General features: G+C 43.4%; 1 protein-coding gene across 1 annotated transcript in view; it reads left to right on the top strand.

The window, feature by feature from the left end:
* The first annotated feature begins 3,389 nt into the window (after positions 1–3,389).
* The window catches only part of LOC137306113 (hemicentin-1-like), a 63,871-nt gene continuing 50,283 nt past the window's right edge, over positions 3,390–16,977 (top strand). Inside the window, exons 1-4 of the mRNA XM_067975173.1 lie at positions 3,390–3,520; positions 3,891–4,271; positions 6,129–6,440; positions 7,426–7,710. Of these exons, the coding sequence (XP_067831274.1) occupies positions 3,478–3,520; positions 3,891–4,271; positions 6,129–6,440; positions 7,426–7,710 (1,021 nt within the window). The 5' untranslated portion in view covers positions 3,390–3,477. The remainder of the gene's footprint in view (positions 3,521–3,890; positions 4,272–6,128; positions 6,441–7,425; positions 7,711–16,977) is intronic.

Genomic DNA, 16,977 nt, shown 5'->3' with positions numbered 1-16,977 from the left:
ACACGTGCTACAGATACACAAACGAGTATTTCTGCTTTGAATTAGTAAGAATCAGTTTTGCGAAACACAAACTGCCATGGGGCAGAGTGGGTAGAGAGTCACTCAGGTCTCTCCTGCCTCTGCACTCTGTGCATTAGCGACATGTTAATATAGTTAATGCCACGAGTTCGAATGCAGGCTTAGTTTGTGGCTGTGACAAATAGGTGGCGCGGTGGGTCTACTGTGTTGAATCCCGCCACACACTGCCAGCACATGGGGGATCTATTACTATTTACCAGTAAACTGATTGTTCGTCTCCCTTCCCAATTCTTCCTTCCTTTTCAGAACATTTTAGTGTAGAAATCCTCCTTGGACGGTGTTACATGCTCACAGTTGTGCCTGATGCTGCACTACCCACTGAACCACAGCTGATACCTTAATAACGCCATCGTTATTAGCAGGTATTATTAATGATGTGGATATATTATTAATATTCAAGTTCTGATCTCTCACCTTGCATTACACTTTAAACATTCAGCTGAAAACACAACAGCTCCTTTCACGGTGCAGCACAAACTATAACCGGATGTTACCTGACCACAAGTAAGCTCATTCTGGTTTAATTGTCCAGAATGATGCACACCCCAACAGCGTCATAGATAGCAGCGATACATAGTTGCTGTATAAACCGTAACTAATTGGGCTCTAAATAGAACCGAGCTCTTTACACCTCTGCTCTGCAGCTGTACTGGCACACGGTGCAATTAAACCCACCTCGGTGCAGCCACACTAAATGAGAACAGTGGTTGAGACACTGACTCGTTCCCAATGTGAACAGTGCAGAGACTATGACGTAGCATCATATGAACAGCCAGAGCCCTTGGGCTGACCACACACCACTTCAGCTGTCAGCTTGAGAGCGAGCTGGTTCTTGTGTGGAGCCTGCATCTGAACACAATCCCTAAACTAGTCAGTAAAACAAAATTGGGCAATGAATCTGAACAAACAAACCTAAATTAATCAATAAAACCAAACTGGGACCTGGATCTGTGAACACATCCCCACACTAGAAAGTTAAAACGAATCGGGCAATGTAGGTGAACCCACATCCCTAAACTAGTCAGTAAAACCAAACTGAGGCCTCAATCGGAACACACATCCCTAAATTGGTCAGCAAAAGTGAATTGGGCCTGGAGCCGAACACACATCATTAAACTAGTCAATGAAACCAAACCGGGCCGTGGATCTGAAAACAATCCCTAATCTGGTCAGTAAAACCATACTGGGTCCTGGATCTGAAAACAATCCGTAATCTAGTCAGTAAAACCAAACTGGCCCTCAACCTGAACACGCATTCCTAAACTGGTCAGTAAGACTAAATGGTACCCGGACCTGAACCGACATCCCTAAACTAATCAGTAAAACCAATGGCCCTGGATCTGAATACAGATCGATAAACCAGTCAGTCATTCCAAACTGTGCCCTGGATCTGAACACACTTTCCTAAACTAGTCAGTAAAGCTGAACTGGGCATGGATCTGAGCGTGCATCCGTGCCCACTCACGCTCCTGCACTCTCTGTTTTCTCTGGAAAAGAGAAGACTGAGAGGTGACCTAATAGACCATCTTAAAATTATGAAGGGTTTTGAAAATCAAGATAAATATAATATAGTCGTTATTCAATGCAATAGGGAATTCACGAGAAACGTCTTTACCCAGAGAGTCGTTAGAATGTGGAACTCGCTGCCACAAAGAGTGGTTGAGGAGAATAGCACAGATGCATTTAAGGGAAGCTGGATTGGTACACGGTCACGCCCGAGAAGTCAGCGCTCCCTCTTCTGAATTCCTGAACCTACAGATATTTCAAGGAAACTGGCATTGCATGTTCAGGCCAGTGCGTGTACATCCTAGAAGGCTCAAATAGTCACATTCAGAGCTCTACATTGAGTGTTTCGCCGAGACAATTTTCATCCGATTAAATACTTACACATTCCTACGTTCGTATATTGTATTTCCTTTCACTCCCCGATGATATTTTATATTTCCTAATAGATTTCAAGTAACCGATTTGTAAACGATTAGTCGCCATTCTGTAATGTGAGACATCGTTCTCTTCAAGACCTCCTTTCTTTCACTTTAATAAAATGCCTGCTTTCAATTCTGATGAACTATTTACCCAAAATTTACTAATTTCTTCTCGCCTACCGATAGCGACTGACCTGTAATATGTTTCCAGCATTTTCTGGTTTGCTACAAGCCTTTGGGTTCACGGGATGTCCAAGAGTCCAGATTTATCTCGCCTGGCTGCCGTCACCCTTCTCCTTGTGGACGTGGGGATATATCGGAGAGTGAATTATGTTTCCCGTGTCGAGAAGTCCAATAAGTATGACTAGAACGTGCAAAAATTGGTCACTTGAGAGTGCGGCAGAAAATGAGCGATTTCATCATGAAAGTGGAACGGATTTCAGGTTTAGAATTGTGAAACAGAAAATGGAAAAAATGAGTTGAGCAAACTGTACGAGGCTCATCCGAGGCTTTACTGGGACGTATAATTTAAGATATTTATTGATCACTAACCCCGTGTCCAAGGCAGCGGTGATACGGGCCTCTTAGCTTCCAACTAGTCTGAACTTATTCTGCTTCTTAAACTAATCTGAAATGCGCTCAGTTGAAGGTGGGCGGTGTTTGATTGGATCTAAGATTTGCTCTCACTGATCAATTTGAAGGAATTTAATTATATTGATAAAAATATCTTGTTTCCTGTAGTACTGACACACGAATTTATAAGATCCAGTCATGCGTCCCAGATCCAGCATCAGAAAAATCATAAACGGGTTATTGAAGCAACTTGGATATAAATGAGTTAATTTCAGCAGATTTCATACCTCTGGAGTGTGAATATAAATACTTGAGGTCACTTCGAAAAATGGCCATTTGCCTGTCTGAAACTGTTTACTGACAAACCCTTTTGTGTCTTTGATGTTTCAGATGCGTGTTGCGCCCCAAACGACTGAAGATGATAAACCCACATGTCTGGAGACAGCGGCTGCAGAACTAACCACAGCTGCACATTACAAACATTCAGAGCTCAAGTGCTGAAAATTAGCTAAATATGTGGGAGTTGTGAGTGTGGGCGTCTAACACTTGGTGTAGAAGATTATTTTAGAGTTTGCAATTTAAAATGTCATCGCCTGCCCTGTAACTGTGCAGATGATGAGGTGGGGCCATTTATCTGACTTTATCAGTAGTTTGGAGTTATCACGTCCTGGAACTGCGGGCCACACACTGAAGTCACATTGTCATCATCGAACTGTCCCAGAGTGGTTGCAGTAATGGTCACCAACAGTGGAGGAGTGTTTCAAGCTGTATGAGCTATCACGGTTGGCCTGGATTGGTTGGTGCCGAACAGCTGACCTCCGGAGTCAAGATACGTAATTAATCTTCGATCTGAGGCAGTTTTGTTTTGATCACTTTGACACAGTGAAATACCGTGATACTAATGAAGAGCATTAAGGTTATTTTCATCCTGCTATTTAGCAACGGTAAAATATTCTTTTTAACAACTTATGTGGCAAAGTAACAAGGTAATTAGTGATACAAATCGTATATGGTTATTTAGTGGTTTGTAAATTCAGAAGTGGGTATTTAAGGTACATTGTATTCGGACTTTTATTCTGTATTTTAGTAGGATATTTTTTGAATATTTCTGTTTTCTTCGACTGTAATCGACATTTTGATGGAATTTAAAGAGTTTTAGTGATAATTTCACACGCTTTAATAGACGTACTAATGAATATGTTCGTGAATGTTTAAAGGTTATTTTTAACAGTATTTAGCTGGAATGCCATGGAATGTTTCAATTGATATGTTATTAGGGATTTCAATGGGTGTTTAATTTCTATTTTTCATCAGTTGTCCTTTGTTCACGATGGTCTGTGAAGATGCCGTGGTTTGTGTCGGCAGTGAAAGGTTCATGTGCAGAGATCCCGTGTACATTTGATTATCCCGTCTATGGCCACAGTCCATGGGGTATGTGGTTGAAGGGGGGTTCTGACCCTAGAAGCCATGCGGTCTTTATTGTCCATGATCCCCGAGATTTAGACAAAATAAACTTTAATTATCGAGGACGAACTGAGTTGAGCGGCAACTTTGCAAGGAAACAATGTTTCTTACGGATAAAAGATATCAGGAAGAGTGATGAAGGTGACTATTACTTCAGACCGAAGATCAGCAAATCCCAGTATAGTATAGAACAAAACACATCCGCATCTCACGTCAGTCTTTATATTTTAGGTAAGATTTTTTCATTTGTTCTTTTTGTAGTTTATATTCCGTCTCCTCAGTGCCATTTAATTTAAACCACGGATGCAAAGTTATCGTGATACTTTTGGCCTTCGTCACTGGCGACAGCTGCCGGGCTGGTCCATTGAATAATACTTGACTTGAGTTGAAAAATGGCATTGGTATTCTTAAAAACTTACAGAAGCGCCCTGCGTTGTTCAGTTAGTAAGTGCAACCGTACAGACCGGCGGGTCAAACTTCAATCCATAATTGATGCGCAAAAGTAAGTCATCGTTTGCAATTCTGATGGAAGGGAAGGTGGACATGGTTTAAACACGGGAGGGATTTCTAGGGTCAAATCACCTATAGGTCTCCATATCATAAAGGAATAAAAAATAAAGATTGAATTGATATCGGGAGTTTCAAATATCAGGACATCCCAATAAGCTTTACAGCCAATGAAGTACTTTGAAGCGTAATGATTTGTGTAATGTAGAAAATCCCCCAGCCAATTGTCGCACAGCAAGGTCTCTCAAACAGCAATGAGATAATGATCAGGTAATCTGTTTTTAGGAGTTTCTTGGTGGATATATTTTGGCCAAGACAGCGGGGAGAACATCCCTGCTTTACCTTGAATAGTCCCAATGGGAGTCAGATGGACGCGTCTCTTTGTACGTTTTTCCATGAATTGTCACACCGCGCAGGTCATAAAGAGTGCATGAATAACGACTGCGGGTTATTTATCCCAGTAACCCGACTCAAACAAATTCGTTAAAGAGCTCACGGGCCGCCAAATTAAACCATGCACTTGGAGCCTTTGAATGCTTAGGTTTAGCTGAAATGTTAACCCGTGTAGAATAGATGGAGAAAAGCTCACTAAAACGGCGTGGCAAGAAATTAGACAGAAACGTCTTCTGTTATTATCCCAAGTGATAATTTTAAGTCCATTATCATAATAAAGAAAAGGCCAATAAGGACCAATTTCCAATCGTCCAAGTACAATTTTCAACAAATAAATTTCCCAAAATACCTAATGACCGATGGGTGGTGAAACCCACAGGGCAACTCCCAGTCACCTAAAACTACTAAATTTGTCCCTTTCTCCGATTATTAAACAATATAAGTTCACAATTTTCGCTTCCTCATCACCGACAGATTAAGTTTTACAGAGACCTTCCCGAGTCCCCGCAGGTTTGGGACTGAGATTTGTCTTTCAATATTTAATAACCTAATGCCTACGCGACAATTGACCGGATTTCCAATTCTGATTTAATTATTGATTCCATCGCACACCACCAGCATGATATTTCCGCTGAAGACTGCATGACTTTTTCAGGACAGGCCTGTTTGTTGTTTCCTCCCGTAAGATTGTATCAGGCTCTCGGTTCCCAGTCAGGACTATCTTCAGCCATCGTTTTTTGAAGCAGTTCGGGCAAAGAAGATACCAGGTTCTATCCCAGCCACAGACTTGGGATGGAATGTGGGACCGGGCTGGCCTAATGGTACAGTATCACATCAAGCAATTTATTTACCCAATGAGGACATGAGCGGGTTTAATGCTTGCTGATATTTGAAGTGCTCATTTTGAATTGTCAGCAACGTAGTGGGGGTGAGTGGAAATTAATTCACTGGCCAATAACGTGAATAATTCATGTGATAAAGCGGCTGAGTGCATATGTGATCCGATTAGTTCAGTAATTGTAAGGAGTAATTGACTTGAGGCATCATTCCCTGCAGCTGAGAGCAGGAGGAATAGAACAGGATTCATTTTTAAGGTGATATTTTCCCAGTCCTTGGGTTGAATCGCCTGGCACATTATTGGCCGTTTTCAAAATTGAAATTCACTATAATTTCCTTCTCCCCTTACAGAAAAAACAAGTATATCAGTCTCTGGGGAATTGATCGCTGGACAACCAGCGCAACTGACCTGCTCGATCACCCACAATTGCCCATCCGCCAACCTTGAGCTGAAGTGGACTTATGATCAAGGACACTTTCCTTTTCAGACAGAGACTAAAACTTCAGAACAGAATGTCAACGGTTTCGATGGTTACCGGAGGGTTTCATCCATTTTCACCTTCGTCCCATCCTCGGACATTCATGGGAAAACGCTGGGATGTAAACTTATAGTTGAAGGTGTCGAAGCTACTGTTCAGAAAACACTTACAATGGCCGTTGAATGTAAATACCCGCTCTATGCTTGATTCAACTAGCTTGTTGATAAACAGGTTCTAAAGTTGTTGTTATGCTCAATGTAGTGAGACCGAGACTGGATAATCAATTAAAAGGACTGTCTATCAGTTAATTCTTGTCAGTCACTCTGATTAAAATTTTTCCCAGACCATTGGAGTAATGCTGGTGGTTCCTCGGGTGTGATTTATGTCCAATATTATTCCAAAGGATCCCAATGCCAGATTACCGTTTTAGCCACAGAGTAACTGATTAACATTATATCATTTATACAACGTAAGTACTGTGTGAATCTATTAAATGTTAAAAGGGACATCAGAGATCCGCTCCACAGTGACTACGCATTGGTGTTATTTCCCCCGTGTTCACACAACTCTCTCAATAGCCGATGTCAGTAATATTTTCAGGAAGGCCAGTAAAAGAAGGAGAATTTGACCATATTTAGAGTGAAAAAACATCGTTAAAAACCAGAGAGCCCAATGCACAAAACCACGTAAAATGTATCTGGACTGGTTAAAACAAAATTAATGAATATGTGAGATGTGAAACGCAAGAATTAATGTGCGGGGGATTGATCCCAGCGGCCCTGAAGTGGAAGAACACGTTAGTCAATCACAAAGGTAGAAGTTTATAAGATTAAATACTAACAGTTTTACCAGAACGGACAGTTGAGGTGAGTTAGTCTGTATTGTTTACAGTATTCTAACCGAGTAATCGCCCACAGCATGAAGATAAATGGATCAAATGACCGCTCATTGGTTCGATGTGAACTTATAACTGAGTTATTGATTGCTAGAATTTCGCAAAAAGCAAAATCTGATGATCCATTAAACGAATGTATCTTTGTATGGCTCCAATTAAACACGGCTGTGCAGTAACCTCTCTGGTTAGTCTAAAGGTCCAAATCGGTTCTACTTAGACACTGCAAACTGCTTGATGAAAACTACCTGAAGTTGAAATTGCCTCTTTTTTTTAGATAAACCTTCAGTAGTATCAGGCCCGAACTGCACCATTTCTGAGAGTGGGATTGATTGTACCTGCAGTGTCAGAGCCAACCCCCCGGCAAATATCACATGGGGTCTCAATGGAAGAACCATCACTCGGAACAGTTCAGATGAAGTTATCTCCTGGGCAGTGAATGGTCACCTGGTGCCGAACTCCCTGACACTGACTCACCCAACTCGTACTGGAAACCAGATCTCATGTGTTGCAGCAAACGAGCACGGCGTTACTTTCGGCAAACATCAACTCCATTCAGCAGGTAAGTCCTGATATTTGCAGCAATTTAATTACTGTAGAAAGGTTCTTTGATTATTGGCCCGTCATTAGGTGAACGGTGTTAGCGTCAGCAAATACCAGCTCCATTTGGCAGTTAATTGCCAAATCCACCAGTAATTTAGTACAGAATCGACGGATAATTTCAGAACTAAAGGGGTCTGGCCCCTCACCGACCAATGACGCACTGAAAGTTGCAATCGGAATAATCCATTTTAAATTTGTCAATGATTTTCCATAACCCGGCCAAGGTTTACTGATGCCTGGATTTTGTTGAGTTCGGAAGGGATTAATATACAACAATAGAAGTAGCGTGCGATCTTCAACAAAACGGAACCTGCTGAATTAATTACACGCTGTATGAAGTCCTGTTTCCTCTCACTGTAACCGTTGCGTGCTGCTGTCTATCAGTCAATTGATACAAGCTCTGTTCCATCCTGTTCGCACAGTTTAATGAAGCAGTTCTTATGTCTAGTTCAGATTGCTCCTCGGATTGTTACCGTGACGATATTCTGAGAAGAATATAAAGTGCGATAATCCTGCAAATGGAGCCAGAATACCTGGGATAATTGGAAAAAAGCAGATTACAGACTGAATTGAAATATTGGATAGGACGGAAACAGATCCGAGGATACAATATGTGCATATACACCCTCCTGGGACTGCACTTCGAAACTGTACTGTTTAATCTTTGGAATAAGAGCAGGGAAATTCTCGCCTTGCGTCTTGGCCAATATTTATCGCTCAACCAACATCACTAAAAACAGATCACGAGGTCATTACCTCATCGCTGTTTGTGGGATCTTCCCATGCGCAATTTGGCTGCCGCGTTCCCTGCATTACAACAGTGGCTACTTTTCAGCAGTACTTCATTGGCTGTAAAGCGCTTTGGGATGGCGTGAAGTGCGAGTTCTTTCTTTACAGATTCCGGTACTTGAGGATAAATGCTATCCGAACACCGTGTTGTAATCTTAGTACAATAGTCAGCAGCAAGGTCTTTTTTTCTGAATATTTTAGGAACAATTTCATGGAAAATTGTCATGGCAATAAGAACAGCGGTCGCAGTTTTCATTCTGATTGCTGCCATTTCCATGGTGAAGATAGAGAGGAATTCATACAGGTATGATTTACAATTATTTACACTCATGAATTAGTCAGACAGATTTCAAAGGGACTGTGACATCAGGATTTCAGCCTATGAGAAAATATTTCTTAAAATACTTAAAACCTGAAAGCATTGCACATCAATGTTAGCTACCAGTTGTGGAGGGAAGGGTTAATGGAGGTCGGGTGAATCTGTGGTGAAAGTAGGGCAATATCCGAGTGTCAATCGACCCTGATCGGTGTATCCCTTCTCCCAGCTCTGGTAATAGACCAGAATAACTCCACTCTGGACCATGGCGCGTTCGTAGCTCTTTCACTTGTAAGTTCAAAGTTCTTAAAACAAACGCCAATCGAAAACTCAGGACTCAGGAGGTAATAACAAAAAAACTCCACAGAGCCATTCCAGGACACTGCAGGGCAAACTCACGCCAACGTTTAGGACATGTGATTTCAAATAGATACTTTGCATCAGTCGCCGGCGCTCAGTCGACCATTCAGAAACTGTACAGTGAACACTAAATTTGGGAATGTCAAAGCAGATGACGATAGAATTTACCTACTTTATCAGATCGAGAGAAACGTTCCTTAAGGATTATGGCAGTGTAGAGATAGAAAGCGAACGGAACTGAAATATGGTTCCATCTAATCAAGGAAGTCCAATGGATGAGGGAGTTCAGTTATGTGGAGAGACTGGAGAAGCTGGGATTGTTCTCCTCAGAAGAAAGAAGGTTAAGGGGAGATTTGATGGAGGTGTTCAAGATCATGAACGGTTTTAACAGAGTAAATAAGGAGAAACTGTTTCCAGTGGCAGAAGGGTCGGTAACCAGAGGACATAGATTTAAGGTGATCGGCAAAAGAAGTGACATGAGGAAATATTTTTTTCCGCAGCGAGTTGTTATGATCTGGAATGCTCCGCTTGAAAGGGCGGTGGAAGCAAATTCAATAATAACTTTCAAAGGCGAATTGGATAAATACTTGAAGGAAAAAAAATCCAGGGCAATGGGGAAAGAGCAGTGGAATGTGACTAATTGGATAGCTCTTTCAAAGAGGTGGCACAGGCCCGCTGGGCCGAATGGTCTCCTCCTGTGCTCTACCTACAAGGCCACTATGATAACAAATCGCTGCTGCGATAGTGCACGCGCGTGATTCACCATACGGACACTGGATGATTTATTAAAACTAATTACCAGTAATTACGTGATAGACAGCATTTGTATTTTTTGAATCAAGAGAATGTTAAATGTCCCTGTTGGTGTCCCTCCTACAGGCAGCGGCTCGATGACTTGCCTTCTGGTTCGGAGCCCATTTAACTGAGGTATGTGAGGACATCGAATCTGTTGAGAATCCGCTGGAGTTATCTGTCTGATGTTTGGTTTATGGGAGTCACATTAAATGCACAATCCAAATGTTAAACAGGTGTTACAGAAACTTGTTATAAAGGATGGAATGCTCCCCTCAACCCGCTAACAGGGAAGTGTTGAAATGCTCACTGTGTGCCATGACCTGGTAATTGGAATCATTGACATTTTCTCTGTTTGGGATTTCTATTGAAATCAAACGGTCTCAAAAAACATCTTTCCCACGTCACGATACGGAGCAGCCAATGTTTCATCGAATAGCGGAACAGGCTCGAGGGGGCGATTGCACTAATCCTGTTCCAATCTTTTTGATGTTCCTATGTCTCTCTGTTCCTGCACCCTCTTATAAACTGTATCATTTACTTTATATTGCCGCTCCTCGTTCTTCCGACCAATACGTAGGGCTAACATCAAATATGTATATACCATGCTGAGTAGAGAATTAAAATCTATTGAGCGGGAAGGTGATGTAAGTGTTACAGTACACGAGTCACTGAATGTGCACGACCAGTGCGAAAAGGCCATTGCAAAGGATAATAGAATACTTGGATGGTTAGTGAGGGTGAAACAGTGTAAAATAAAAGAAAAGTAGCTTTACAGTCTTTATAAAGGCGCTGGTTATGCCTCATTTGGAATACTGTGTCCAGTTTTGGTCCCCTCACGCGATGGGTGAGGTCGAGTACCTGAAAGAAGGTTCAGCGGAGGGCCATCCGAGAGATACCTGGTTTAAAAGCCCTTAAGTGCCCTTGCCCGAGTGAGCTGTGACCTTTTACTCCAGAAAAGTGTCGGCTAAGGAGCAATTTAATTGAAATTCTCTTTTAAATTACGAAGGAACTAGACTGTGTCTGTGTGGACAGATTATTTGAACTCGACAGGTTAGGGAAAACGAGGGACAATGCGATATAAACTTTAAGGCAGGTTAGATATCGGGACGTTTATCTTGTCGCAGAGTGTCAAAGACGCTTGGATCAAGTTGCCAGCTCATGTGGCGAGTGTAACTTCGCTGCAATATTTCAAAGGAGAACTGAACGAATTCCCTCCTGAGGCTAATTTGACTGCACACAAAACACCAGTGGGGTGTTGCGTAATGTATCTCATGGACGCTGTTATTTCCTGGAACTCGTTCCGTTCACCTTCGGGCTCAGAGAGAAATTTTCCAGATTTAGTCATAGAGTCATAGAGTTATACAGCACGGATAGAGGCCCTTCGGCCCATCGTGTCCGCGCCGGCCATCAAGCCCTGTCTACTCTAATCCCATATTCCAGCATTTGGTCCGTAGCCTTGTATGCTATGGCATTTCAAGTGCTCATCCAAATGCTTCTTGAATGTTGTGAGGGTTCCTGCCTCCACAACCCTTTCAGGCAGTGAGTTCCAGACTCCAACCACCCTCTGGGTGAAAAAGTTCTTTCTCAAATCCCCTCTAAACCTCCCGCCTTTTACCTTGAATCTATGTCCACTCGTTATAGAACCCTCAACGAAGGGAAAAAGCTCCTTCGTATCCATCCTATCTGTGCCCCTCATAATTTTGTACACCTCAATCATGTCCCCCCTCAGCCTCCTCTGCTCCAAGGAAAACAAACCCAATCTTCCCAGTCTCTCTTCATAGCTGAAGCGCTCCAGCCCTGGTAACATCCTGGTGAATCTCCTCTGCACCCTCTCCAAAGCGATCACATCCTTCCTGCAGTGTGGCGACCAGAACTGCACACAATACTCCAGCTGTGGCCTAACCAGTGTTTTATACAGCTCCATCATAACCTCCTTGCTCTTATATTCTATGCCACGGCTAATAAAGGCAAGTATCCCATATGCCTTCTTTACCACCTTATCTACCTGTTCCGCCGCCTTTAGGGATCTGTGAACTTGCACACCAAGATCCCTCTGAACCTCTGTCTTGCCAGGACCTACTCCGTTAATGGTAGGGCGTTGGGAGAGTTATAGAACAAAGAGATCTAGGAATACAGATTCATAGCTCCTTGAAAGTGGAGTCACAGGTGGATAGGGTGGTGAAGAAGGCATTCGGCATGCTTGGTTTCATTGGTCAGAACATTGAATGCAGGAGTTGGCATGTCTTGTTGAAGTTGTACAGGGCATTGGTGAGGCCACACTTGGAGTACTGTGTACAGTTCTTGTCACCCTATTATAGAAAGGATATTATTAAACTAGAAAGAGTGCAGAAAAGATTTACTAGGATGCTACCGGGACTTGATGGTTTGACTTACAGGGAGAGGTTAGACAGACTGGGACTTTTTTCCCTGGAGAGTAGGAGGTTAAGGGGTGATCTTATATAAGTCTATAAAATAATGAGGGGCATAGATAAGGTCGATAGTCAAAATCTTTTCCCAAAGGTAGGGGAGTCTATAACGAGGGGGCATAGATTTAAGGTGAGAGGGGAGAGATACAAAAGGGTCCAGAGGGGCAATTTTTTCACTCAAAGGGTGGTGAGTGTCTGGAACGAGCTGCCAGAGGCAGTACTAGAGGCGGGTACAATTTTGTCTTTTAAAAAGCATTTGGACAGTTACATGGGTAAGTTGGGTATAGAGGGATATGGGCCAAGTGCAGGCAATTGGGACTAGCTTAGTGGTATAAACTGGGCGACATGGACATGTTGGGCCGAAGGGCCTGTTTCCATGTTGTAACTTCTATGATTCTATGATTCCATGATTCATTGTGTATTCCCTTGCCTTGTTAGTCCCTCCAAAGTGCATCACCTCGCACTTTTCCGGGTTAAATTCCATTTGCCACTGTTCCGCCCATCTGACCAACCCATCTATATCGTCCTGCAGACTGAGGCTGTCCTCCTCGCTATTTACCACCCTACCAATTTTTGTATCATCAGCGAACTTACTGATCATACCTTTTACATTCATATCCAAGTCATTAATGTAGACCACAAACAGCAAGGGACCCATAGAATCATAGAATCATAGAATCATAGAAGTTACAACATGGAAACAGGCCCTTCGGCCCAACATGTCCATGTCGCCCAGTTTATACCACTAAGCTAGTCCCAATTGCCTGCACTTGGCCCATATCCCTCGATACCCATCTTCCCCATGTAACTGTCCAAATGCTTTTTAAAAGACAAAATTGTACCCGCCTCTACTACTGCCTCTGGCAGCTCGTTCCAGACACTCACCACCCTTTGAGTGAAAAAATTGCCCCTCTGGATCCTTTTGTATCTCTCCCCTCTCACCTTAAATCTGTGCCCCCTCGTTATAGACTCCCCTACCTTTGGGAAAAGATTTTGACTATCGACCTTATCTATGCCCCTCATTATTTTATAGACTTCTATAAGATCACCCCTTAACCTCCTACTCTCCAGGGAATAAAGTCCCAGTCTGTCTAACCTCTCCCTGTAAGTCAAACCATCAAGTCCCGGTAGCATCCTAGTAAATCTTTTCTGCACTCTTTCTAGTTTAATAATATCCTTTCTATAATAGGGTGACCAGAACTGTACACAGTACTCCAAGTGTGGCCTCACCAATGCCCTGTACAACTTCAACAAGACATCCCAACTCCTGCATTCAATGTTCTGACCAATGAAACCAAGCATGCTGAATGCCTTCTTCACCACCCTATCCACCTGTGACTCCACTTTCAAGGAGCTATGAATCTGTACTCCTAGATCTCTTTGTTCTATAACTCTCCCCAACGCCCTACCATTAACGGAGTAGGTCCTGGCCCGATTCGATCTACCAAAATGCATCACCTCACATTTATCTAAATTAAACTCCATCTGCCATTCATCGGCCCACTGGCCCAATTTATCAAGATCCCGTTGCAATCCTAGATAACCTTCTTCACTGTCCACAATGCCACCAATCTTGGTGTCGTCTGCAAACTTACTAACCATGCCTCCTAAATTCTCATCCAAATCATTAATATAAATAACAAATAACAGCGGACCCAGCACCGATCCCTGAGGCACACCGCTGGACACAGGCATCCAGTTTGAAAAACAACCCTCGACAACCACCCTCTGTCTTCTGTCGTCAAGCCAATTTTGTATCCAATTGGCTACCTCACCTTGGATCCCATGAGATTTAACCTTATGTAACAACCTACCATGCGGTACCTTGTCAAATGCTTTGCTGAAGTCCATGTAGACCACGTCTACTGCACAGCCCTCATCTATCTTCTTGGTTACCCCTTCAAAAAACTCAATCAAATTCGTGAGACATGATTTTCCTCTCACAAAACCATGCTGACTGTTCCTAATTAGTCCCTGCCTCTCCAAATGCCTGTAGATCCTGTCCATCAGAATACCCTCTAACAACTTACCCACTACAGATGTCAGGCTCACTGGTCTGTAGTTCCCAGGCTTTTCCCTGCCGCCCTTCTTAAACAAAGGCACAACATTTGCTACTCTCCAATCTTCAGGCACCTCACCTGTCGCGGTGGATGATTCAAATATCTCTGCTAGGGGACCCGCAATTTCCTCCCTAACCTCCCATAACGTCCTGGGATACATTTCATCAGGTCCCGGAGATTTATCTACCTTGATGCGCGATAAGACTTCCAGCACCTCCCTCTCTGTAATATGTACACTCCTCAAGACATCACTATTTATTTCCCCAAGTTCCCTAACATCCATGCCTTTCTCAACCGTAAATACCGATGTCAAATATTCATTCAGGATCTCACCCATCTCTTGTGGTTCCGCACTTAGATGACCTTGTTGATCCTTAAGAGGCCCTACTCTCTCCCTAGTTACCCTTTTGCCCTTTATGTATTTGTAGAAGCTCTTTGGATTCACCTTTGCCTGATCTGCCAAAGCAATCTCATATCCCCTTTTTGCCCTCCTGATTTCTCTCTTAACTCTACTCCGGCAATCTCTATACTCTTCAAGGGATCCACTTGATCCCAGCTGCCTATGCATGTCATATGCCTCCTTCTTATTTTTGACTAGTGCCTCAATCTCCCGAGTCATCCAAGGTTCCCTACTTCTACCAGCCTTGCCCTTCACTTTATAAGGAATGTGCTTACCCTGAACCCTGGTTAACACACTTTTGAAAGCCTCCCACTTACCAGACGTCCCTTTGCCTGCCAACAGACTCTCCCAATCAACTTCTGAAAGTTCCTGTCTAATACCATCAAAATTGGCCTTTCCCCAATTTAGAATTTTAACTTTTAGGCCAGACCTATCCTTCTCCATAGCTATCTTAAAACTAATGGAATTATGATCACTGGTCCCAAAGTGATCCCTCACTAACACTTCTGTCACCTGCCCTTCCTTATTTCCCAAGAGGAGGTCAAGTTTTGCCCCCTCTCTAGTCGGGCCATCCACATACTGAATGAGAAATTCCTCCTGAATACACTCAACAAATTTCTCTCCATCCAAGCCCCTAATGCTATGGCTGTCCCAGTCAATGTTGGGAAAGTTAAAGTCCCCTACTATTACCACCCTATTTTTCTTGCAGCTGTCTGTAATCTCCTTACATATTTGCTCCTCAATTTCCCGTTGACTATTTGGGGGTCTGTAGTACAATCCTATCAAAGTGATCTCTCCCTTCTTATTTTTCAGTTCTACCCATATGGACTCAGTGGGCGAACCCTCGGATATATCCCCTCTCACTACTGCCGTGATGTTCTCCCTAATCAAGAACGCAACTCCCCCTCCTATCTTACCTCCTGCTCTATCTTTCCTATCGCATCTGTACCCTGGAACATTGAGCTGCCAGTCCTGCCCCTCCCTTAGCCATGTTTCAGTAATAGCTATAACATCCCAGTCCCATGTACCCATCCATGCCCTGAGTTCATCTGCCTTGCCCATCAGACTTCTTGCATTGAAATAAATGCAGTTTAATCTAGACTTCCCTTGGTCTTTGCCCTGCTTTCTCAGACCATCTGTCCGGTCATGTTCTGTACACTCTCCCTTACTGCCTTTTGTTTCTGTCACCACTTTATTTCCCACTGGCTTCCTGCATCGGTTCCCATCCCCCTGCCACATTAGTTTAAACCCTCCCCAACAGCACTGGCAAACACTCCCCCTTGGACATTGGTTCCAGTCCTGCCCAGATGCAGACCGTCCAATTTGTACTGGTCCCACCTCCCCCAGAACCGGTTCCAATGGCCCAGGAATTTGAATCCCTCCAGCTTGCACCATCTCTCAAGCCACGTATTCATCTTAGCTATCCTGTCATTCCTACTCTGACTAACCCGTGGCACTGGTAGCAATCCTGAGATTACTACCTTTGAGGTCCTACTCTTTAGTTTAACTCCTAACTCCCTAAATTCAGCTTGTAGGACCTCATCCTGTTTTTTACCTATATCGTTGGTGCCTATATGCACCACGACAACTGGCTGTTCACCCTCCCCCTCCAGAATGTCCTGCAGCCGCTCCGAGACATCCTTGACCCTTGCACCAGGGAGGCAACATACCATCCTGGAGTCTCGGTTGCGTCCGCAGAAACGCCTGTCTATTCCCCTTACAATCGAGTCCCCTATCACTATAGCTCTGCCACTCTTTTTCCTGCCCTCCTGTGCACCGATCCCTGTGGTACCCCACTGGCCACAGGCTTCCAGTCACAAAAACAACCTTCGAACATCACCCTCTGCCTTCTGCCACTAAGCCAGTTTTGTATCCAAAGTGCCAAGGCACCCTGGATTCCATGGTCTCGTACCTTCTTGACCAGTCTCCTGTGGGGGACTTGATCGAAGGTCTTACTGAAATCCATGTGTACCACATCCACTGCGTTACCCTCATCCACACGCCTCGTCAACTCCTCAAAAAATTCAATCAAATTAGTCAGACATGATCGTTCCTTGACAAAGCCATGTTGACTATGCCT

This window comes from Heptranchias perlo, chromosome 42 (genome assembly GCF_035084215.1).
Source record: "Heptranchias perlo isolate sHepPer1 chromosome 42, sHepPer1.hap1, whole genome shotgun sequence".
NCBI lineage: Eukaryota > Metazoa > Chordata > Chondrichthyes > Hexanchiformes > Hexanchidae > Heptranchias > Heptranchias perlo.
Note: the sequence above shows the minus strand (reverse complement) of the source record. Positions and strands in the feature narration are given on the sequence as shown.